Source organism: Aquarana catesbeiana, linkage group LG09 (genome assembly GCF_042186555.1).
Source record: "Aquarana catesbeiana isolate 2022-GZ linkage group LG09, ASM4218655v1, whole genome shotgun sequence".
NCBI classification, from domain to species: domain Eukaryota; kingdom Metazoa; phylum Chordata; class Amphibia; order Anura; family Ranidae; genus Aquarana; species Aquarana catesbeiana.
In genome coordinates, this window is record NC_133332.1 from 119,622,979 (window position 1) to 119,647,383 (window position 24,405).

Sequence of the window (24,405 nt, forward strand, 5' to 3'; positions counted from 1 at the left end):
AGCCTTCCAAGATTCTCCATCCTGATTGGCAGAGACACAGCAGCGGTGCCATTGGCTGCCGCTGCTGTCAATCAAAGTCAGCAAGCTAATCAGGATGGGGGGGCAGGGCCAGGGCTCTGTATGGACACAGGGAGCTGTGACTTGGCTTGGGTGTCCCCAGAGCAAGCAGCTTGTTCTGGGGGAACTGAACTGGAGGGAAAGGCCAGGAGCTCTGAAAAGGGACCTGAGAAGAAAATCCAGACTGCTCTGCGCAAATCCACTGCAACAGGTAAGTACAACATCTGTTATTTTTATAGGGAAAAAAAACAAGACTTAACAATTACTTTAATGTATTCTATGCATTAAGATAAAAAGCCTTCTGTGAGCAGCAGCCTCCTCAACACCCCCTAATACTTACCTGAGCCCATCTCTGTCCACGAGTCCCTCGGCTGTCCGGGACTCTCTCTCCTGATTGACTGAGACACAGCAGTGGCACCATTGGCTCCTGTGGCTGTCAATCAAAGTCAGTTAGCCAATCAGGAGAGAGAGGGGGTGGGACCAAACAACAGCTCCGTGTCTGAATGGACACACGGAGCTGCAGCTTGGCTCAGGTACCCCCATAGAAAGCTGCTTGCTTTGGGGGGGCACTCAATGGGAGAGAGAGGCCAGGAGCACAGAAGAGGGGCTGGAGAAGAGGAGGATCCAGGCTGCTCTGTGCAAGACCACTGTTATAAAAAAAAAAAGGGAGACTTTACAATCACTTTAACCACTTAAGGATCAGGTCTATTTTTCAAACTTTGGAAAAACAAAAGGCAGAGGGTCTGAGGCAACTGTGGACTCTCATGGTATGGTAAGGACTTACATAATAAATTTATATATTTTTATACAAATGTGTAAGACAAAGACATGATTAAAAAGGTCCTGAGGAGAGGGAGTATACAATACATATAAATTGAATCTCTGAAGGAGAACTGAGCAGTTGGACGTGCATCCATCCAGGGGAAGGAATCGGAATGTCTTCCCAGATCAGTTCAACCTCAACATGTTTCGCGGTATGACTTATGGCTGCTTCTTCAGGAGTTCACTTTCAGAGAAATTATATGTAGATATCTCTATAAAGGACAAACGTATAAATAATCAAGCTTCTAAACAAACAAGTCAAAAAATACATACAATAATGATTGCAAGGATTTGAACATATATTGACACTTCTCAAATCTGCCATAGAGGCGAGCAGGTTCAAAATCCAAACAATACTGAGAATAATATGTCATATAAGCAATTCCAACCCATAACTGTATCCCCATGTAGAATAGACATAGAAGCTTACCCTGGCTGGACTGACCAAATCAAAAGAACATCTATAGGCCCCTAAGGGCAAATTCCCAGGCGAGTGTGGGAGCCAGGACACAGTACAAAAAATAAACAGACAAACTGTCAAAAAAGAAAAGAAAACATATGTAAAGGTGACACAGCAAGGACTTGCTGATGAAATATGTCTCTAATTTTATAGAGACTGTGCCGGGTAGGCAATCTTAAAGATGTATATAAAATATATGTATAGTGTCTCATTATTGATATGCACCTGAATTAGATGCCCATAATATATATATGACAGTGAGGCTAGGGAAAGCTGACCTCTCAAGGATGGAACATTGGGAGTTATTTACGAAAGACAAATCCACTTTCCTGGTGCCTCCATGGCAGCATACCAATGGTTGGTTGCTCCGCCCCCAACCAACCCACAGGACCACTTTAACTCTATAAATAAAAGAGTTGTTCCTCCCCACCGTCATTCTTTTCTCTGTCCTCGTTCCTACAGGATCAAGCGCTCAGCCCTACCTCACCGCTTTATGGTGTGACCATTGCAGGTTCATGCTCTCCTGCAGTATGGAGTCCCATTGCTTGGGCTGCTAAAAGCTCCAGATAAGTATGGGAGCCCGTTTTTCTGTGGATCTTTTTGGGGCTTGGTGGGTTAACAGGAGCCAGTTTTTCTCTCCTATATATATTCCCTTGTTCGGCATACTAAAACCCTGAATGCTTAAATGCTTGTGCGTGTGTGTGTATGTATTTTTTTTGTTGTTCTTCCCTCTGCAAAATCCTTTTTTGTTTTTAACTACTTTTATATTAAATTTTAATCGTTCCTTTTCAGCTGTCCATAGTACTATAATGCCGCATCAAAAAGATCCTCAACATACCACTAGGTAAGGGCTGCAACTTTCAGGTAAGTTTTTTTATCAAGAGAAAAGAGCACCCCGGGCTGATTGAAACACCCTTGTCTTTGTTTCTATTTTTTGTCTTAGCCCGCATCACGGATCTTCCCGCAGATCATCACATAGAGATTCTACGGATAGAAGATCAAAGGACCATAGGAGCTCGGGTCATTCTCATTCGTCCTCGGCCCATACTTCCCGCAGTGGGCACAGATCATCCCGACATACCTCTAGTAAACAGGACTCCCAGCACAGACCTGTTTATCCAGGAGAGAAAGCATGCTGGGTGTGTGGCAAACAAGCCCTCCCTGATAAATTGGTATGTGGTCAATGCCTCCTGGAAGCTACAGGAGCCAAAGAGAGAGAGAAACTTGAGTCAATGGAATCAATCAAAAGAATGATCAAAGACTCTATCCGGGAGTTAGCCTTATCCCAAGATCAAGCAAACCCACCCGCAGATGAAGCAGCAGTGAATACACCCAATCCACAGCCAGACACAGAGGTTATTTCTGAAAGCGATTCGGATGTGGGAGAAGAGAATGCTTCAGCCTTTGATTTTGCTCTAGTGGAACCCTTTATCAATGCGGTAAAGGACGCAATTCAATGGGAGGAAGATCCAGAGCCTCCATCTAAAGCAAAGAAATATTTTCCACACCTGAAGAAAAAAAATTATCAACCTTCCCCTTAATGGAAGAAATAAAGGAAGTTGTGACAGATGAATGGCAGAAGGTGGATAAAAGACCCTTAGCTTACAATCGTTTTCTCAAATTATACCCACTTGCTGAAGCACATGCCCAGCTTTTTGATTCGCTTCCAACGGTAGATGCTTTAATTATGAGATTAGCCAGGAATACAACACTGCCTCTAGAGGATGCGGTCTCTTTCAGGGATGTACTTGATCGAAGGATCGATTCAGATCTATAAAAATCTTATCAAGCTGCAGGAGGGGCATGTAAGCCAGCAGTAGCCCTGACTTCAATCTCTCAGGCTACTAGAGTATGGTCAGACAATATTGAGACAGCCCTCAGACAGGGGGTGGGGTCTAACGAGATCATCAAAGCACTAGATGAGCTGAAGCTGGCACAGATTTCATGGCGGAGGCCGCCATTGATGTCCTCAAGTGTTCCTCCAGAGCTATGCTGTATTCCATCACTGCCAGAAGGGCATTGTGGCCAAAACCATGGTCAGCCGACCCAACCTCAAAACAATCGTGGTGTCGCAGACCATATAATAGGAAAGCTCTGTTCGGCGACAAAATGGATGCAGCGATTACCAGAGTCACAGGAGGGAAAAGTGGTCTAATTCCCCAGGACAGAAGCAGGAGGAAAAGATTTGTGTCACGTCCAGCTGGTCAGCAGAGAGCAAGAGACTCCAGAACATACCGCCCGGGCAGGGAGTACAGAAGAGGCTGGAAGGGCTCGCAGGCAACGTTCTTGAAGGCGGGGAAGCCGAAAACCTCAACATCCACGGTTGAGGGCCAGAAGTCTTTTTGACTCCCTATCCACCCAAACCGCTCCAGTAGGAGCTCGACTCAGGGCGTTCGCCCAGGTTTGGGTGGAGAATTGTACAGATCAATGGGCAGTCTCCACAGTCATTCAGGGGCATTTCTGGACATTCAGAAAACGGCCCCCACCCTTTTCATTCCAGCCAACAAAGATACCAACCTCCAAAGAGAAGAAAGAGGTCCTTCTTCAGTATGTACAAATTCTTATCCGGCAGCAAGCAGTAGTTCCAGTTCCGGACTTGGAAAAACACTCAGGGTTCTATTCCCCAGTCTTTTTGGTTCCCAAAAAATCGGGCGGCTGGAGGCCCGTGTTGGACCTGAAGAGGTTAAACAGATACATCCGTACAAAGCATTTCAAAATGGAATCCTTAAATACAGTGATCCTATCAGTACAGCCATGGGATTGGATGGTCTCTATAGACCTTCAAGACACATATCTCCATATACCTATCCTGCAGCAGTTTCAACCTTTCCTACGTTTCAAAGTAGGCGATTTACACCTACAGTTTCAATGCCTGCCGTTCGGGATCTCAACAGCTCCCAGATCCTTTACCAAGGTGCTAGTGGCAATCCTGGCTCCTCTTCGAGAAAAAGGGATTTGAGTGCTTCACTACTTGGACGACATCCTCATTCTATCCTAGCACAAAAGGAGCCTAGAAATGCATGTACGGCTGGTCCTAGACACCCTGAGCAAGTTCGGATGGTTAATCAATTACTCGAAAAGCCAGCTCACACCTACACAAAAGATGACATATCTAGGAGCACTTTTCAACACTCCAGAGAGGGCAGTTTCACTTCCCCTAGAAAAGATTCCTGTCCTGATAAGGAAGGTAAAGAGAGTATTGGCAAGCCATTCCATGTTGGCATCAGACTGTCTGAGTCTCCTGGGCTCCCTTTCCTCTTGTATACCCATGGTGAAATGGGCCAGGTGGCATCTGCGGGGATTCCAACTGGGCTTTCTGGCACATGGGGGAAGAATCGCCTGGATCAGAGGAAATTAGTCACATCCATAATGAAGTCCAGTCTCTGGTGGTGGACAAGACCATCCAACCTGCAGATTCACTGTTCCCTAGGGCCCATCTCATGGACCATTCTTACGTCAGACGCAAGTCAGTTGGGCTGGGGTGCGCACTTCCAAGGTCAACTAGTCAAGGGAGATGGCAGTTCAATTCGGAGGCGGTAGTATCGAACATACTGGAACTAAGGGCGGCATGGATGGCAATCTTACATTTAGCTACCTACCTCAGAGGAAAATCCATACTCCTACAGATGGACAACAAAGCGGCAGTGGCCTATGTCCAGAACCAGGGGGGAACACACAGCAGGTCTCTACTCAGCGAAGTGACGCCCATTCTGACCTGGGCCGAGAGGAACTTAATCAACCTGTGGGCCTCATGCATCCTAGGGTCCGAGAACCAGTTAGCCGACCATTTGTCAGGATCATTCATCAACGAGTGGTCCCTGAATCCCAAGGTTTTCGACTGGATATGCCAACAATGGGGCACCCCCCAAATCAACCTATTTGCCTCTCCACTCAACGCGAAGACGCCTCTGTTCTTCTCAAGGTTCCCGTCCCCAGGGTCAGCAGGAGTAGACGCTCTAGCCCAGTCTTGGAATTTTCAGAAAGGATACGCATTTCCTCCGACTCCTCTGATATTGAGGTTTCTTCAGCGCCTGACGATGGAGAAAGTCACAGTCTTGGCAGTAATCCCATACTGGCCCAAGAGACCGTAGTTCACACTGCTAGTCAACTTGGCTGTATGCAGACCGCTTCCTCTTCCACACCTGAACGACCTTCTGTCTCAAAACGACTTCTCTCACCTGCATCCGGAAATCCTAGACTTGAGGGTCTGGAAATTGAGCAGAAAAGGCTGGATGATTTAGGGTGCTCACATAATGTTATTCAAACACTTCTACAGGCAAGGAAGTCTTCCACTAATTCCACCTATTACAGAATATGGAGAAAATTTACAGAACTGGCAGAGCTTAATCATTTCGATCCCCTGGATCCTGGGGTCCAGAATGTGCTTCTCTTCCTACAGAATGGCTTGGATCTAGGTTTAGGTCTAAACACTCTTAAGGTCCAGGTCTCGGCTCTCTCAGCCCTGACAGATACACGATGGGCTTTGAACCCTCTGGTCGAACGCTTTTTGAAGGCAGTCCTGAGATTGCGACCTCCCAGGAAAGCATTAAACCCCAAATGGGACTTGACGATTGTGCTGGATGTCCTATCAAATCCTCCCTTTGCTCCCACAGAAGATTGCACACTAGAGGACATTTCCTTAAAAGCAGTATTCTTGATTGCCATCACCTCGGCTCGCAGAGTATCAGAAATCCAAGCTCTAGGATCACGGGAACCTTACATCACCTTCTTCCCGGACAGGGTGGTTTTGCAACCCATCCATCAATTCATTCCTAAGGTACCTTCTCTCTATCATCTTAAATCAGGAATGGGTTCTCCCAGCATTTGGAGAAGATCCAGAGTCTTCAAGATTACATGAGCTAGATGTAGCCAGATCCCTGAGACACTATTTAAACTCAACACAACAGTTTAGCAAAGATCAAAGACTGTCATCCCAAAAGGCGCCAGAAAGGGAATGGCAGCATCCAAGACGACCTTGGCAAGCTGGATCGTAAAATTAATCCAAAGGGCCTATCGGGCTAGTGGTCTGGCAGTCCCAGATGCGGTCAGCGCGCATTCCACTCAGGGAATGGCCTCTTCTTGGGCAGCATTGGCGCGGGTCTCCCCTGAGACAATTTGCCGAGCAGCTAGTTGGTCGTCATTCAACACTTTCATGTCTCGCTATAGTGTAGACCCAGCGGTTCTTACTTCCCGGGAATTTGGGGAAAGAACCTTACAGATGTCAAGGCTGTAGTTTTTCATTAAATTTCTTATTGCAGTACCCTCCCTGTAAGCAAGTTATTTACCATTGGTATGCTGCCATGGAGGCACCAGGAAAACGGAAATCTGAATACTTACCTTTCCGTAATTTTCCTTTCCTGGTGCCTACCCATGGCAGCAAACACCCTCCCTTCAATAATCCTTAGTTTTCTGAGCTCTAGTTACAAGAATGACGGTGGGGAGGAACAACTCTTTTATTTATAGAGTTAAAGTGGTCCTGTGGGTTGGTCGGGGGCGGAGCAACCAACCATTGGTATGCTGCCATGGGTAGGCACCAGGAAAGGAAAATTACGGAAAGGCAAGTATTCAATTTTCCGTTTTGCACTAGTTCAACCTACAAGTGCAAAGTGCACTTGAAATTGCACTGAAAGTGCACTTGGAAGTGCAGTTGCTGTAGATCTGAGGGGGACATGCAAGGAAAATAAAAAACAGCATTTTAGCTTGCACATGATTGGATGATAAAATCAGCAGAGCTTCCCATCATTTCAGATCTACCCCTCAGATTTACAGCAACTGCACTTTCAGTTCAATTTCAAGTGCACTTTGCACCTGTAGTTTGCACTTGTAGTGCAAAGTGGATTTGCTTTTCGTAAATAACCCCCAGAGAGTCTCAAACAATGAGGAAAGGATGTAGGAAAAATATATGTGTGTAACACACCAAAGATATTTATACAATTATGCATTGGCCAATAAAGACACTGCCAGGGCAACATCCAAAGGTTCAATCAAAAACAGGGCTGATATATAAAAGGTGCTTACCCTGATGGAATGAGTGCAATGCATATAATGTTTCATCACTGTAAGGAGGGAAACAATCAAAGGCAAGCCCATAAAGATGCTTTGAAGTGTGGTGAAATCACCATAACCAGGAAAATTCCTAGAGCTGGCAATAAATAGGAGGTAATGAAACACAAAAATAGAGAAATAGATACAGAGCAGCCAATGGCCACATATAAAAAAAATGCAGATGGTCAAATGTGCCAAGCATGCCTACCTCAGAAGAGCTCAAGGAGGGAGCAAACTACCACTGTCTCTGCTAACATCCAGCCCCATAATGGGAAAACGATCCCATTAAATAGCCCTGGCGCCTATGCGGGTGACGCCATAGCTCAGCGCCGGTCAACGGCGTCACCGGATAGGATCCCGGACTGCGCATGCGATCCCTGCCCTGGGATTTTACCAGAAATATGTAGCAGAATATATATTGGCCTACATTGATAAAGAAATTTGATTTTTTTACTGGATATGTTTTATAGCAGAAAGAAAAAAATATAATATATATATGTAAATATATATACACACACTTTTTTTCAAAATTGTCGACTGTTTTTTGTTTATAGTGCAACAAATAAAAATTTGTGTACAGCGTCGCAAGACTGTGCAATTGTCAGTTAAAATACCACAGTGCGGCATCAACAAAAAATAACCTGGTCATGGGGGGGGGGGGGGGGGGTAAATCTTCCTGAGGTGAAGTAGTTAAAGTGGTTGTAAACCCTGTTACACCACTTTGCCTACAGGTAATCCTTTTTTTTGGTATTTATTTATATTCATATTACAAAGTTTAGCACATAGTGCAAAAGAAGGAAAGGTGAAGAAGACCATTATTATTTTATATTTCCTCACCCACCTCCACTACTCCCAGCCAACCACCACACACCAGCCAATCCTAAACTGTACATGTCTGATTATCGAACGAAAGCAGTCAAGGGCAGAGAAAAAGCCCACTCTATGACAGGTAATCCTATAATAAGGCTTACCTGTAGGTACTGTGAACATCTCTTAAACCTACACCTTCACTGTATCCACACGTTCCGATGACTTCGGCACATGCGCACTGTAGAAGCGGCCCGCTCGTGCGGTTTCTTCAGAGCCTGTGCCGTGAATGGCGGCTCCCACTTGCTTGTGCGGGAGTGACGTCACCGCAGCTCCGACCAATCACAGTGCCGGAGCCTGCGAACCCAGAAATAACTCTGGGAGACATGTCGCCGGTCACAGTGGTGTGCAGAGACCGCTGTGGGGGCTTCGATCTAAGGTAAGTATTTCACAATGAGCTAGTATAAGATGCATACTAGCTCAGCATGCCTTTGTCTTGCAGGTTTTTTTTTTCAGAGTTTGTAACCACTTTAAGATAACAAATGTCCGGCCTTTCTAATGACTTTAACAAGGTTTTAGATGCAGTGCCATACATGGTGCAGGATTGATGACATACAGATAATCCAGCGGCCTGGAGTGTGAGGTCACATGAAGCAGAGATAACCGGCATGCCTTGGGGACAGCAATGTGCTCCTGACCTCACATGCACCATGTGCCCGCCTGCCCACAACTATCAAATATCTCAGTGTATTGCCAGCAGCATCATCCTCCTCCTCCTCACCAGCACTCCCTCTCAATAATCAGACTGGCACAAAGTCTCCCCTATCTGAGCCAATCCAAACATGAGCCCCGATACAGAACTCCTCAACACACTGCAACTCCCAGAAGCCAACCTCTGCAAGAGGCCGAACCCAGCCTAATACATATACAAATGCGCAGAGCGTTCGCCAGCCAATGGCGCGGCGGGCTGTCACGTGGCGCGCGGACAAGCGCCGCTCATGAATATGCAAAGACGTCGGGCCAATGGCGGCGCGGCACGGTCACATGGTGCGCTCGGTGAGGTGAGGGAAGTTATCTATCAGTGAACACGGTAAAGAGACTCAGAGCTCAAGTGAGCAGTAGAAGGGGCGGCTCGTCCGTGCGAGACGTCTTCCCTCTATACAGAGGGGGCGACCCCCCCCCCCGCTCCCCTCTAACCGCCAAACCTAACTAAGTGCCGTAGATGAGCAGACCTCCCCGGCCTGGGGGGACATAACACGGCGACATTCGGGGCAGCTTAGGCTGGCGCTTCCGCCTAGCATGCGCTGAAAATGCCTATTTTACTTTTCCTCATAGACACGTCCGCCTCTATGAACCAGCGGACGTATCTGGGGACCTCGTATTTGGATATTGCCAAAGGCGCGGTTGAGATATTTATGAAGGTAACGGACGGGACTTGTGTGTGAGTCTCGGAGGGAGGACGGTGGTCTGTAGCGGGGAGGGGGATGGATGGATGGATGGGGGGGGGGTTATTGGCTTGTTGTGTGATATTCACTCCCCCCTCCCTTGTTGTGTTTGTGTCCCCGCAGCTGCGTGCCCGGGATCCGGCTAGTAGGGGCGACAGGTACATGCTGGTTACATATGACGAGCCTCCATACTGCATCAAGGTAAACGCATCATTCCCCCCCTCCTCCCTGTGACACCCGACTCCATGGCGGGACGTAACACCAGGCCCTCCCTCCTCCAGGAACCGCCCCTTAGGGGGACACGCCGCACAGCGGAGGGGATGTGAAATTCGGCGGGAGGCGCCCGGTGGCGGCCACTGAAGATGGCCGACATCTTGCTTTTGTATGAGCTCTGAGGCTGCTCGAGATGGAGGCGGGGAGGAGAGCGCTAGAGGGTAAAGGGGGCCGGTGACGTCAGCGATAACAACCGACTGATTGGTGGGAAGGAGGTCAGGGACACGCCCTTTCCTGTTTAACCCGAGCTGCGCAGTGATTGGCAAAATAGGGAGAGTGGCGGCGCGGAGAGTTCCTCTCTACTGCCTTTCTGTGGGCGGGGCCTGTGCCAGAGTGGGCGGGAGAGAGGAAGTGCGGGCTTCAGTCGTTGGCATGCGGTGTAGGGTGGAATGCTGAGTGTGTCACTTGTGGATGTGCTGTCATCTCCTATAGGAGGAGAGCTGCTCCTCTTCTGCAAATTGTATAACACGAGGCAGGAAAATGATCAACGTTATTGGCAATTATACTCACAAATTCCACGTGTGGTGCTGACCCTTTAATTAAAGAGACACGGCCACTTGTTTTTTTTTTTTTTTTTTATCAAAAATATTAAATTGAGCAAAAAAAAAAGCCTGTAATAAAAACGAATGCAGTCAGCACATTTAATGGTTGGTAAGCTGCACTATAGTATTGTTTTGGTTCAATACCGTTTTAAGCCTCATACACACGGACGTTTTAAAAAACAGTCTGTAAAGCTAGTAACAATAGCTGGAAAAAAGCAGCATTAAAAACGCGATTAGCGTTTTGACTTGGCGTTAATGCGCGTTTAACGTCATTTAAGCGTTAACGTGCATATTTTTAAAAAAAATCCCTCTGCTATTTTCCACTCCTGAATTACCCACATAAACATTTTTACCGCTTAAAAACGCTGACCCTTAAAAATGTCGGTATAGTTCTAATGCACGTTTTTGAGCTTTTTTCAGCGTCAAAACAGCTCTAGCGCTGGAGCCTCAGAACGCGCTGGTCCTTGGTTTTGTTTGGAGTTTAAAAACGACCATACCTGTTACAGCTCAAACGCCATGGTGTGTATGAGCCCATTGAATAATATGGAGTGGCGTTCTTAAGCAGCAAAAAAGCCGCTGTTAAAACGTCCGTGTGTATGAGGCCTTAAAGGGGTTGTAAAGGTAAAAATTTTTTCACCTTAATGCATTCTATGCATTAAGGTGAAAAAACTTTTGACAGTACCGCCGCCCCCAGGCCCCCCGTTTTACTTACCTGACGCCTCGAATCTTCGCTCCTCGTCCGCTTCATTGCAGCTCAGCCTGGTCGCTGATTGGCTGCAGTGGATGGATTGAAAGCAGCGCAGCCATTGGCTCGCGCTGCTGTCAATCACATCCGATGATGCGGCGCGCTGGGGGGCGGGGCCGAGTGATACAGCGAGCGGCTATAGCCGCCGGCTGTATCACGGGAGCGCGCCCGCAAGCACTCACCACCGTGCGAGGGAGCTCGCATGAAGGTGGTAAATGCTTGCGGGGAGGAGCTGAAACAGCCGCCGAGGGACCCCAGAAGACCAGGTTCGGGGCCACTCTGTGCAGAACGAGCTGCACAGTGAAGGTAAGTATAACATGTTTGTTATTTTAAAAAAAAAAAAAAAAAATAACTTTACAACCCCTTTAATATTTGCCTCCTCTATCACTTTGTCATGGCTCCCTTCAAATTGCTGATACTTAGACCCCATATGCACTATTAGATTTTCTGCATATTTTTGTCTTCAGATTTACTACAACCATGTAGTGCAAGGGCCTGCCTGATTGCATGCAAATTGAAACTTCAGATTTACCAACATATATAATATGAGGTCAAACCTTAAGATAAAAATCTACCGAAAATGTAATGGTGTATGGGGTCTTAGGCAGGCAATACATGGGTCGAATTTCGAAAGAACTCTCATTCGAAAATCTTATCTAAGAATTTTCGTTCGGACTTTGCACCATTAGTGGGCTGCAGCAACAGCTGATATTTAAGTAATCGGGCATGTTGGAAATTTTTTGAAAAACAAACTATTTTCTAATCAATATTGGGAGAATCGTGCAAGAAATGTAACCGTAAAAGAATAGCGCAAGAGTGTAAAAAAGAAAAATTCTTTTCTGTAGCAGCATGAGGTGAAATTGGTTGGTCAAATTTCGAAATCAATGGTGGCACAATCGGATCACAAAATTTCTGATTCTCAAAAGAACATTCTTTTGAAATTCAACCAGGTATGGCCAGCCTTAGAGATCAGCTGGCACAAAGCTCAGAAAAATGTAACTGCTTGCCGACCGTGTAACATAGCTGTACGGCAGCTCTCCTGTGCCAGATTACGCACTAGGTACATGATTTGCCACTTCCGGGCAGAGGACGCACACCGATGGCAACCCGTCTTTCCTGTGATTTAACACAGCAGGTGCCAGAATTCACACTGGACAGAGACCTGTCTATGTAAACAAGGCAGAGCTCTGTCCTGTCAGCGGGGAAGTAATGAATTTTCTTTCCTGCAAAGCAGGGAAGAAAATCCATGACTTCCCTTAGTAAAAGCAGCACACTGTGTAACCCAAAACACTGGCTAGGCACACATTTATCCATTTGATCACCCTAGATGGTTAACCCCTTCCCAGCCAGTGTCATTACTATGACTGCATATTTTTAGCACTGATCACGGTCACTGGTTCCCAAAAGTGCCTGAATGTCTGATGCAATATCGCAGTCCTGCTATAAGTAGCTGATCGCCGCCATTACTAGTAAAAAATAAAATAAAAATTTCAGTATGTATCCCATAGTTTGTAAACGCTATTACTTTAGCGCAAATCAATATATGCTTATTGGGTTTTTTTTTTCTTAACCAAATAAATGTAGCAGAATACAAATTTGCCTACATTTATGAAGAAATTTTTATTTTATTTGTGTTTTATAGCGGAAAGTAAAAAAGATTTTTATTTTGTTCGTAGCTCAAAAAATAAAAATGCAGAGGTGATCAAGTACCACCAAAAGAAAGCTCTATTTGTGGGAAAAAAAAAGAACATCAATTTTATTTGGGTATAGTCATGACCGCGCAATGGTCAGTTAAAATAACTCAGTGCAGTATCGCAAAAAATGGCCTGGTCATGAAGGGGGTAAATTGTCCGGAGGTCAAGTAGTTAGGGCTAAATGATCCTGTTTTCAGACAAGGAAGCTGCCATCTTGGCCTCTGTTTGATTTTTAATTGCCATGATGCTGCACATGTGAATCAGTTATAACACTGGCCGTTTGATGGTTTGAGAATTTGGTTGAGAACACAAGCAGATGTTACAGTTGGCATTCTTAGGATGTGCCGGGAATGCAACTGTTTTTTGAAAGTGTTAACTCGTTGGGTTTAGTTCCGCTTTAACTCCTGTGTCTGGTGGTGACAACAGCTCCCAGAATGTGGATTACTCACAACCATGGCAGATAGCAGAAACAAAAGTTTTGTTACAGGCAATGCGTAGGCAGTTCCTTTTGCCTTTTACCAAAACCAAGAGAAGGGTGCCTGTTTAAGTGTATGATGAATTTGGGGTTATGTCAGGGTAATTTATTGTTTTGCTCACGTAGCCTTTGTTCACGCTTGAGCATTTTGGGAACATGCGTAAAAATTGCATGCTTTCTTGCAGTGAAGAAAAACGCGCTGTTTTGCAGATGTGCAGTGGTGCCATTATTAAAGGCCCCACATGCATCTTGCTAATGTGCCAAAAGACAAGGTGCTCCAGTACCTGTACACACTGTACAGGGAACAGCAATCTGTCTGTTTGTTCTCCCTGCAGAGCAGGAAGAAAAAAACAGGAAGATAGTAAAGTAAAAGCAGCATACCCTTAACCCCTTGATTGCTCCTAGATGTCAAACCCTTCACAGCCAGTGTTTATTAGTACAGTGTCTGTGTACAATATTTTCGCTGGCAACATCAGTGACCCTCCCAGAGAGTGTATGTTAGTGTCAGATTGTCCCGCCACCCTATCGCAGTCCCACTATAAGTTGCTGATCGCCACTTTTGCAGTATAGCCTCTATAGCTGTGTCAATTCCAGTATATATACCATAGTTTGTAGACGCTAACGTTCACACAAACCAAGCCTCGCACAGCCATGCTAATTATAAGATGTGACAGTAGGTGTGGGGAGAGGATCACCCACCTGCTGTCACAGTGGTGAGTGGCTCATAAGCCGTATCATGCTCCAAAGGTGAATTTGGCTGTTAATACTAGTGTTGCCAGTTCAAAGACTAACCGCGCACAGCACTCCCTGCCTGGAGTTTGCATGTTCTCCTTGCACAGGTTTTCTCTGGGTACTCCAGTTTCCTTCCAAACTCCAAAGACACGCTCGTAGGCTAATTGGCCCTAGTATGTTTATGTATGGATGTGAATAAGGCCCCTTTCACACTGAGGCTCTTCTAAACTGCCGGTAAAACACTGGGGGTTATTTATGAAAGGCAAATCCACTTTGCACTGCAAGTGCACTTGGAAGTGCAGTCGCTCTAAATCTAAGGGGTAGATCTAAAATGAGTGCTGATTTTATCATCTGATCATGTGCAAGCTAAAATGCAATTTTTTTATTTTCCTTGCATGTCTTCCTCAGATCTACAGCGACTGCACTTTCAAGTGCACTTGCAGTGCAAAGTGGATTTTCCTTTAGTAAATAACCCCCATTGAGTGCTTTTGAAGAGCTTTCCATTAGTTTCAATGGAGAGGGGCGTTTTTTTCATCGCCCTGCCAGCGCACTGCCCCAGTGTGAAAGCGTTTGTTGTTTTTAATGGAAAAAGGTTTTCATGAGCTTTTGAGGCACTTTTTTTTTTTTTTTTTTTTTTTTTTAGCTTGAAAGCTCCTGAAATGCGCCTCAGTGTGGAGGGGGTCTTAGGGACTAGGTTGTAAGCTCCTTTTTGGGCACCGATTGATGTGAACTGACGGCCCATCTCATTTCTTGAGGCCCTGAAATGTCAGGAAAGTACAAATACCCCCAAATGACCCCCTTTTGAATTTTGAAAAGTAGACAGTCAAAGGTATTTAGTAAGAGGCATGGTGAGTTTTTTGAAGTTGTAATTTTTTTCCCCACAATTCTTGGTAAAATTAAGAATTTTTTATTTTTTTCACAAAATTGTTATAAGTTATTTCTCACACATAGCATATGCATACTTCCAATTACACCCCAAAATACATTCAGCTACTCCCCCCGAGTATGGTGATACCACATGTGTGTGACTTTTACATAGCTGGCCACACAGAGAGGTCCAACATGCAGGGAGCACCATCTCAGGGGTTCTAGGAGCATAAATTACACCTAATTTCCTTATGACCTATTACAATTTTGAAGGCCTTGGAGCACCAGGACAGTGACATTACCCACAAAATGACCCCATTTTGGAAAGCAAACACCCCAACATCTATTCTATGAGGCATTATGAGTCTTTTGAACGGTTCATTTTTTTTCCACAAGTCTTTGGAAAACGTGGAAAGAAAATTAAAACTTATTTATTTTTACACAAAGTGGTCAGTTTATAAGATCTTTTTAACTCATAGCATGTATGTACCAAAAATTACTCCCCAAAATACATTCTGCTACTCCTCCCCAGTATGGCGATACCACGTGTGAGACTTTTACACAGCCTGGCCACATAGAGTGGTCCAACATGCAGGGAGCACTGTCAGGCGTTCTAGGAGCATAAATTACACCTCTAATTTCCTAACGACCTATTGCATTTTTGAAGGCCCTGGCGCACCAGGACAATGGAATTACCCGTAAAATGACCCCTTTTTGGAAAACAAACAACGTATATTCTATGAAGCATTATGAGTCTTTTGAATGGTTCATTTTTTTACACAAGTCTTCAGAAAACGTGGAAAGAAAATCTTTTTTTTTTTTTTTTACACAAATTGTCAAGTTATAAGATATTTATAATTTATAAGAGATTTCTAACTCCTAGCATGTATATATCAAAAATTACACCCCAGAATATATTCGGTTACTTATCCTGAGTATGCCAGTACCACATGTGTGAGACTTTTACACAGCCTGGCCACATACAGAGGCCCAACATTGAAGTAGTACCTTCAGGCGTTCTAGGAGCATAAATTGCACATCTCATTTCATTCCTACCTATCACACTTTCGAAGGTCCTTGAGCACCAGAACAGTGGAATTACCTGTAAAATGACCCCATTTTGGAAAGCAAATACCCCAACGTATATTCTATGAGGCATGGGCTGCAGATAGGTACTCGGGTACTCTGGGCTGGTGACAGGTACTCTGATGGGCTGGTGACAGGTACTCCGTTACTCTGATGGGCTGGTGACAGGTACTCCGTTACTCTGATGGGCTGGTGACAGGTACTCCGTTACTCTGATGGGCTGGTGACAGGTACTCCGTTACTCTGATGGGCTGGTGACAGGTATTCTGAAGGGCTGTGACAGGTGCTCAGGTAATCAGGTACTCAGATGGACTGTGACGGGTACTCAGGTGAACTGTGACAGGTACTTGGGTACTCAGATGAACTGTGACAGTTTCTCTGGTCCTCAGATGGGCTGTGACAGATCCTCTTTATTGGGGGGGGAATCAGTGTGATTGGTATACACTGTAAGCGGTAACGAGATGTTACTGCAATCTCCTTCTCACACACGATCGTGTGTGTGGAGGAGAACCCGGTAACATCTCGTTACCGTGGTTTGTTGACATTCTGGGACCAGCTGTGATTGGACACAGCCGGTCATGTGGTAAAGAGCCAATTTCATTGGCTCTTTACCGCGATCGGGGTTGGGCTGTGTCAGGGTGACGAGCGGCATCCTCGACTGGCGCTCTGCACGCGCCCTAGGGCCGCGCACGAACGTGCATATGACCAGCTGTGATTGGACACAACCGGTCACGTGGTAAAGAGCCATTTTTTTTATTGGCTCTTTACACGGATCTGGGATGGGCTGTGTCCGAGGGACACGCCTCATCCTCGATCACTGCGCTGCGGGGGCCCGCAGGAGAAGTCGAGGTCGTCATATGACGCCCGCCCAGGATGGGAGATCCCATCCGTGGACTTCATTTGACTATGGGCCGGAAGTGAAGTGGTTAAATAACAGCTTCCCATCTTCATGTCTGGCTGTTTTTTAAAAAAAAAAAAAAAAAAAAAAAAAAAAAGAAAGGAAAACAACTTTTTCCTTGTAGCCTATTGCTCTAAATCTGGATTTTAAGACCTTTACTTCCTCTTCAAAAAGTGTATCCCCTGAGCAATTCCTGGAGATTCGTTGTACTGTCCAAAAGGAAATACGTTTTTTAATATTAGGTAAATGACAACTCTCACAATGTAACAGGATATTACCAACAGTGAGTTGCCAATATAGGTATGTCGTAATGGATCCATTGAATAAAAAAAATCTACAATCCAGTGCTGGTATTTGAAGGAATATATATTGGCTAAAGCTGTTAGGCACCATACTGTCTCTATTACTTTGTATAAGGATAGTAAGTTGAGTAAGAAGCCCCGCACTAAAATAAGTGCCTTCCTCATTTCCTAAATGATCATCAAATGTGAATAAAGTTGATATTCCAGAAGTCAACAAAGTTAATGTAATACAGTGTCCATATTTTCCCAAATGCCTTTTTAACACAAAAAAAAGTTTAGTGTCCCTTTTTATCTACTAGCATTCTAGAACCGTGCTTCTTAAAATTTTGTGCACTACACTACACCTTCAAATCTCCAAGCTCCCAAGCAGTGCTCGCAATACACCTCTTTCAAATCACTCCATGCTCCCAAGCAGTGCCCACACTCCATAAAATGTGTACCAAAACTTATTTACCCACTTAAGTAAAAAATTGGGTCTAGACCAGCTTTCTTTAGTGTTTATCCTTACATAGGTGTCCTTTTATGAAAGTGCGGTAAAATACCGCTTTTCAGTTCTCAGAGGAGATCGCTCTCCTCTGAGTGCCTGTTTATGAAAGTGTGTAGATCGCTTCTCATGTTGAGTTGAGGAGCGATCTACAAACGCCGGGAACTCCTGAGAATGGCTCCTCTCACTATAATCTCCTGTGATATAGCGGGATTACAGTATGAGGAACCATAAAATACAAAAGTTTAACACAAATCAGCACACATTATTCCCCAACATATTAATAAAATAATAAAGATAAATTCCCCCTACACAATATACATTAACCTAATTATAAAAAAAACATTGTTTTTATCAATATTTAAAGATCATACATGTCCCTATTTAAATGTGAATGGTGTATAGTAAATGAATGTAATGCACATATGTAATGCAGCTATACACCATTCATATAAATGCAAAATACATTTATAATCATTAAAAAAATAATTTTAATAAAGTATACAAGTATAAATATTTATTAATAAATTAAAATAAAATATATTTCATTATAGATAAACATAAAAATTGATAAACTGGTGCGATGCGAGAACACTGCGAATCCACTGCGGGTTCCCGCATCGCACCGACTCGCATGTCTGTTCACACTGCCATATGCGAATCGCTGGGGAGTGTCAATACATTGTTAACGACACCCCCAGATCAGGTTGCATATCGCACTGCGAACTGACAGTTCGGACATGAATCGGATCGCATATGTGTGAACACACATGCGATCCGATTCTGGTCCGAACAGAAAAAAGGGTCCTGTGCGTGTTTGCACCGAATGCGGTGCGATATCAGCCATACTATCTGTACAGCTGATATCGCACCGCACAGACATCGCATGTAATGTGAATGGCAGTGTGCTGCGAATAACATGCGATGCCTGTGCGATGTCCGGCATCGCACAAGTGTGAACTGGGCCTAAAAGTTAACAACACCCCCAAATCAGTTCGCATATCGCAGTGCGATCTGCAAACTCGGACAGTAATCGAATCGCATGGGTGTGAACACCCATGCGATCCGATTCTGCTGTGGACCAAAAAAAGGGCCCTGTAAGAGTATGGTCCGAGGGCAATGCAAATTTAGCAATACTATCTGTATGGCTGAAATCGCATCGCACAGAGATCGGATGTGATTTTGCACTGCGGTGCGAATCACATCCGATCTCGGACACCGCAGCAGTGGGAACTGGCCCTAAATCATATTGCATTTGCACCAAAATGGTACAGGACCCTTTATTTGGTCCGCACTGGAATCGGATCGCATGGGTGTGAACACCCATGCGATCCGATTCCTGCACCATTACATAGTTCGCACTGCGATCTGTGAAATGATCTGGGGGTGTCATTAACTTTACATTGACACCCGCAGTGGTGCGCAGATGTCAATGTAGGTGCGATGTGAAAACCCGCACAGGAATCACGCTGGTTCACGCATCGCACAAGTGTGAACCCAGCCAGAGACGTGAACATCTAAAAAAAAAATAAAAATATATATATAGATATATATATATATATCTATATATATATATGTGTGTGTGTGTATTTATGTGTGTGTATATATATGTGTATTTATATGTGTGTGTGTGTGTGTGTGTGTGTGTGTATATATATATATATATATATATATATATATATATATATATATAATATACACTATAAATTCCTATCCTGCTGGTTTTGGGGTGTGTAATGGTGGGGAAGGTGTGCTCTGACTGTTTGGTGAAAGAAAGAAGTCAAAAGACTTCTTTCTTTCTACAGAATATCAGCCAGTTTCAGGCTTCTCACTCTGATTCTCCACTTCTGAAATGGTGAATCAGAAAGTGAGAATTCTGCCACAGATCGCCAGTGAGGTGCGGAGATCGCACCTTCATAAACTGGCCGTTTCTGTGAAGTCAGTTACAAATTCTCACTGTGCTGAGATAATGTTCTCCGCTGATTATCTCAGTTTCATAAACTGGTAACGAGCTGAGATCAGCGGTGAGACTCGGGATCGCCGCTGATCTCAGTTTCATAAAAGGACACCATAGTTACATAGTAGGTGAGGTTGAAAAAACACACACGTCCATCAAGTCCAACCTATGTGTGTGATTATCCCTTTCATGACTAAGCCTATTTCTGACATTTGGTGTTTACAAGTTAAAATCTGTATTTTTTTGCTAGAAAATTACTTAGAACCCCCAAACGTTATGTATATATTTTTTTAGCAGAGATTCTAGAGCATAAAATGGCGATTGGTGCAATATTTTATGTTGCACGGTATTTGTGCAGCGGTCTTTTAAATGCAACTTTTTGGGGAAAAAGACACTTTCATGAATTTTAAAAAACGAAACCGTAAAGTTATCCCAATTTTTTTGTATAATGTGAAAGATGTTACGCCAAAATACCAAACATGTCATGCTTTAAAATTGCGCACACTCGTGAAATGGCGACAAACTACGGTACCTAAAAATCTCCATAGGCGACATTTAAAAAAAAAAAAAAATGGTTACTAGGTTAGAGTTACAGAGGAGGTCTAGTGCTAGAATTATTGCTCTCGCTCTGATGATCGCCGCGATACCTCACATGTGTTTGAACACCGTTTACATATGCGGGCGCGACTTCATTATGCTTTTTCTTTGCTGCGCGAGCTTGCGGGGACGGGGGCGCTTAAAACATTTTTTTTTTTAATATTTATTTTTATTTTTTTACATTGTGTTTTTAAAATAAAAAAAAAAAAATTGATCACTTTTATTGCTGTCACAAGGAATGAAAACAGTAATAGGTGGTGACAGGTACTCTTTATGGAGGGATCGGGGGTCTAAAAGACCCCCAATCCCTCCTTTGCACATCAAAGTATTCAGATCGCCGGAAACGGCGATTCTGAATACTGTATATTTTTTAGAAACCGGCGCCATTGGCAGCCGAGTAAACAGGAAGTGATGTTGTGACGTCACTTCCGTGTTTACAGAGAGAAGACTGGAACAAAGCAGTTTCCGGCTTCATGCCAGTCTGTCTCTAGCCGCCGGACGTGGAGGATCGGGTCTCCCGGTCGGACGGGAGGCCCGGTAAGAGCGGCGGGACGGGGGGATATCCCCTCCCGCTTCTCCGGGATAACAGTCGAGCGGCTTTTAGCTGCATTGGTTGTTATCTCTGGATAGCTGATCGCCCGCTCTAAAAAAAACGGTACCGGGATGATGCCCGCAGCTGTGGGCATCATCCTAGTATAACCCCCTAAAGCCGAGGCCACATATATGCGTACGCTCGGCGGCAAGGGGTTAAATGTCAGTATTACATTATTATACATTAGTATATCCCTGTATGTTGTGGTCGTTCAGGTGCTTATCTAATAGTTTTTTGAAACTATCGATGCTCCCAGCTGATACCACCGCCTGTGGAAGGGAATTCCACATCCTTGCCCCTCTTACAGTAAAGAACCCTCTACATAGTTTAAGGTTAAACCTCTTTTCTTCTAATTTTAATGAGTGGCCACGTGTCTTGTTAAACTCCCTTCAGCAAAAAAGTTTTATCCCTATTGTGGGGTCACTAGTATGGTATTTGTACATTGAAACCATATCCCCTCTCAAGCGTCTCTTCTCCAGAGAGAATAAGTTCAGTGCTCGCAACCTTTCCTCATAAGTAACATCCTCCAGACCCTTTATTAGCTTTGTTGCCCTTCATTGTACTCGCTCTATTTCCAGTACATCCTTCCTGAGGACTAGTGCCCAGAACTGGACATCATACTCTCGGTGCTGCCAGAGTCTTATAGAGTGGGAGAATTCTCATTTTATCTCTGCAGGCGGCACTGTTGTGCACTGGCAGGTGGCACAGGTGGGCACAGATGAGCTGTCGGGAGCTCTCCTTGATCGGGACCAATGTCCCTCTGAGAGCTGCCGGTGATCAGCTTTTTTTTTTTTTTCTCCTCACACACTCAGCATGAGGAGAAAAAATAGCCGATTACCGGCTCTGCTTACATCACATGATTAGCTGTCATTGGCTGACAGCTGATCACGTGGTAAGGGGTCGGGATTGGCCAAGTCTCATAGACCCGCTGATCACAGAGCGCGCTGCACGTGCCCTGCAGGGGGCGCGCAGGCCGCTCGGGCATGAGAGGACGTCAATAGACGTACTCGCGGCAAAGTAGGTCCGCGCTGTAGCTGTCATTCGGCTATAGTGCGGATCTGAACAAGTTAATTTCTCAAATATAATTTCTCCTTATGTGTAATTGGGGTCACATGACTTTTCTTTCCCTTTAGCATGGGCTGGGGGCGGGGCTAAGCCTAAGCAGGTCACATGTCCTGTGATATTGTCTTAGCTTTTTCAGTCCTTGCCCCCTCAGCCTTGGACTGATTGCTCCAATCTACTTTGTACAGCCTTGGGGGAGGGCCTAAAAAAGCTGAGGCCACATCACAGGGCATGAGCCGCTCTGGCTTAGCCCTGCCCCACCCGGGCCATAGGGAGATTAGTTAGCTAGGGAATTTCCTCCACAGTAAGCCATGTGTAGACACAGCTTGCTTGGATTGAAGAGAAGCATGCGCAGTGTGGTAGCAGTGGTGCAAAGCCTCTGAGCTCGCAGATTGTTGCCACCACAAACAACGAACTATAAATGACCAGAACTTTTGTACAATAAAGATTTTGGCCCTAAACAAACAGCACAAAAAAAACTGAAAGATTATTTGGAATGATTTTTCTTTTTTTATTAGGTTTAGTGACACTTTAAATGACACAAGCCAACAGAACAGAGTGACCATAACACCTGTCTCAGAACTAAAATGTGACAAAACAAGCTGCCTGGCAAACAATCATCACACTTGCCTCCAGATGTGGGTGCAAAAAAAAAAATGTAATGAGATTAACAGTTCTGTACACAAGTGCTTAGCAACGCTTTTTCAGTAACACTACAGTCCATTTAACCACTTGCCAACCGGCAATATATATAGATATACGTCGGCAAAGTGGTTTGTTCCCGTGAATCGCCATATAGGTACGTCTGTACCTTTAAGGGCGATAGGGGCGCGCGCCTGCTGCACGGCGGGAAACCCGGCGTGCGTGGCCAGTGGGCGCAATCGCGTACACTTGAGCAGGAACAGGGATTTGTGTGTAAACACACAAATCCCTGTTCTGTCAGGAGAGAAGAGACATGTCGTTTGTTCCTACTAAGTAGGAAAAACGATATGTCTGCTCTTCTAGTCCTCCTATCCCCTCACAGTTGGAACACACCCAGGGAATGCACATTTAACCCTTTGATCACCCCCTAGTGTTAACCCCTTCACTACCAGTGACATTTGCACAGTAAACGGTGCATTTTTATAGCACTGATCGCTGTATAAATGTCAATGGTCCCAAAAATGTGTCTGATCTGTCCACCACAATGTCGCAGTACCGCTAAAAATCACAGATCACCGCAAATTCTAGTAAAAGAAAAATAATAAAAATGCCATAAATCTTTCCCATAGTTTGTAGACGCTATAACTTTTGTGCAAACCAATCAATATACACTTATTGCGATATTTTTGGTGAAAAAAAAATGTAGAAGAATATATATTGGCCTAAACTGAGGAAGAAATTTGTTTTTAAATACATTTTTGTGGAAATTTATTACAGCAAAAAGTAAAAAATATTGTTTTTTTATTCAAAATTGTCGCACTTTTTTGTTTATGGCACAAAAAATAAAAACTGCAGAGGTGATCAAATACCACCAAAATAAAGCTCTATTTGAGGGGAAAAAAAAGACGTCAATTTTGTTTGGGTACAGCGTGCACGACCGCGCAATTGTCAGTTAAAGCAACGCAGCGCCGTATCGCAAAAAATGGCCTGGTCATTAAACAACGGGTCTGTAAGTGGTTAACATGGTTTTCTATGGGTCACATTTGTGCATTTTATGGAAAGGGTCAGGAACCAGCAGGTTGTATTTTTAATTACATAGACTTTAATGGATCAACAATGTGTATTGATGAATATTCCAGGTGCATTTTGCACTTTTCAACTGCAACCTGCATAGGTGTGAACCAGGCCCAAAAGTAGTAAACGCTGCTTTGTCACTTTTACCTACAGGTAAGCTGATAAAGCTTACCTGTAGGTAAAATGAATATCTCCTAAACATGCACCATTTAGGAGGTATTTTGCAGACGGCGACATCATTGGCACGTGCGCACTGTACCCTAAATGGTCAGCATACTCAATGTGACCTAGACTCCATCACAGCTTACCCATTTAAATGGCTAGAGCCCACGAACCCGGAAGGAAGACCGGGTGAAGATGGAAGCCCTGTCAACGGTGACAGTGTGCCCATGGAGTTCTTAGTTTTATGCAATGCATACTAGTACATTATGACAACTCTCGGGGGACTGGACTTTTTGAGTTTACCACAACTTTAATGGCACAAAGATGGTTGCCAGCAAAATCTGTTGGTTCGGATGTGGCACGTGTTTTTCTTCCTTGCTTTTCTTGGTGGGTTCCCCTCTGGAAGAACATTTGAGGCCTAGAAACCACAAGCCCTGGGGAGGCTTGTTTCCTTTTGTGAGACATTTGGAAGGTGAACTTGAAGTCTAAGATTAGTCAAAGTGTAAACAAGCTGTCCTGTGCCCCTGTTATTAATTAATTTGTATTTCTTCAGCGTTGTATTTCCTGGGGACTCGAAGCACTAAA

The 24,405-nt window shown here is 44.5% G+C and overlaps 1 protein-coding gene and 1 long non-coding RNA gene across 5 annotated transcripts in view; one reads left to right on the plus strand and one right to left on the minus strand.

Moving 5' to 3' along the window:
- Positions 1 to 736: 736 nt before the first annotated feature.
- LOC141108027 (uncharacterized) lies at positions 737 to 9,650 on the minus strand. Its single transcript, XR_012235997.1, has 2 exons — positions 8,356 to 9,650; positions 737 to 1,091 (listed from the first exon to the last, which is right to left on the minus strand). It is a non-coding gene; the product is annotated as an uncharacterized lncRNA (long non-coding RNA).
- Positions 9,195 to 24,405, plus strand: part of LOC141108025 (integrator complex subunit 6-like) — a 182,606-nt gene continuing 167,395 nt past the window's right edge. For 2 of the 4 annotated variants that reach the window (XR_012235996.1, XM_073599199.1), the window contains exons 1-2: positions 9,283 to 9,612; positions 9,760 to 9,837. Coding sequence is in view for 3 of the 4 variants with exons in the window: in XM_073599199.1 (XP_073455300.1) it covers positions 9,502 to 9,612; positions 9,760 to 9,837 (189 nt within the window). In the remaining variant the exon portion in view is untranslated. The other 2 variants (XM_073599200.1, XM_073599201.1) reach the window with 2 other exon arrangements.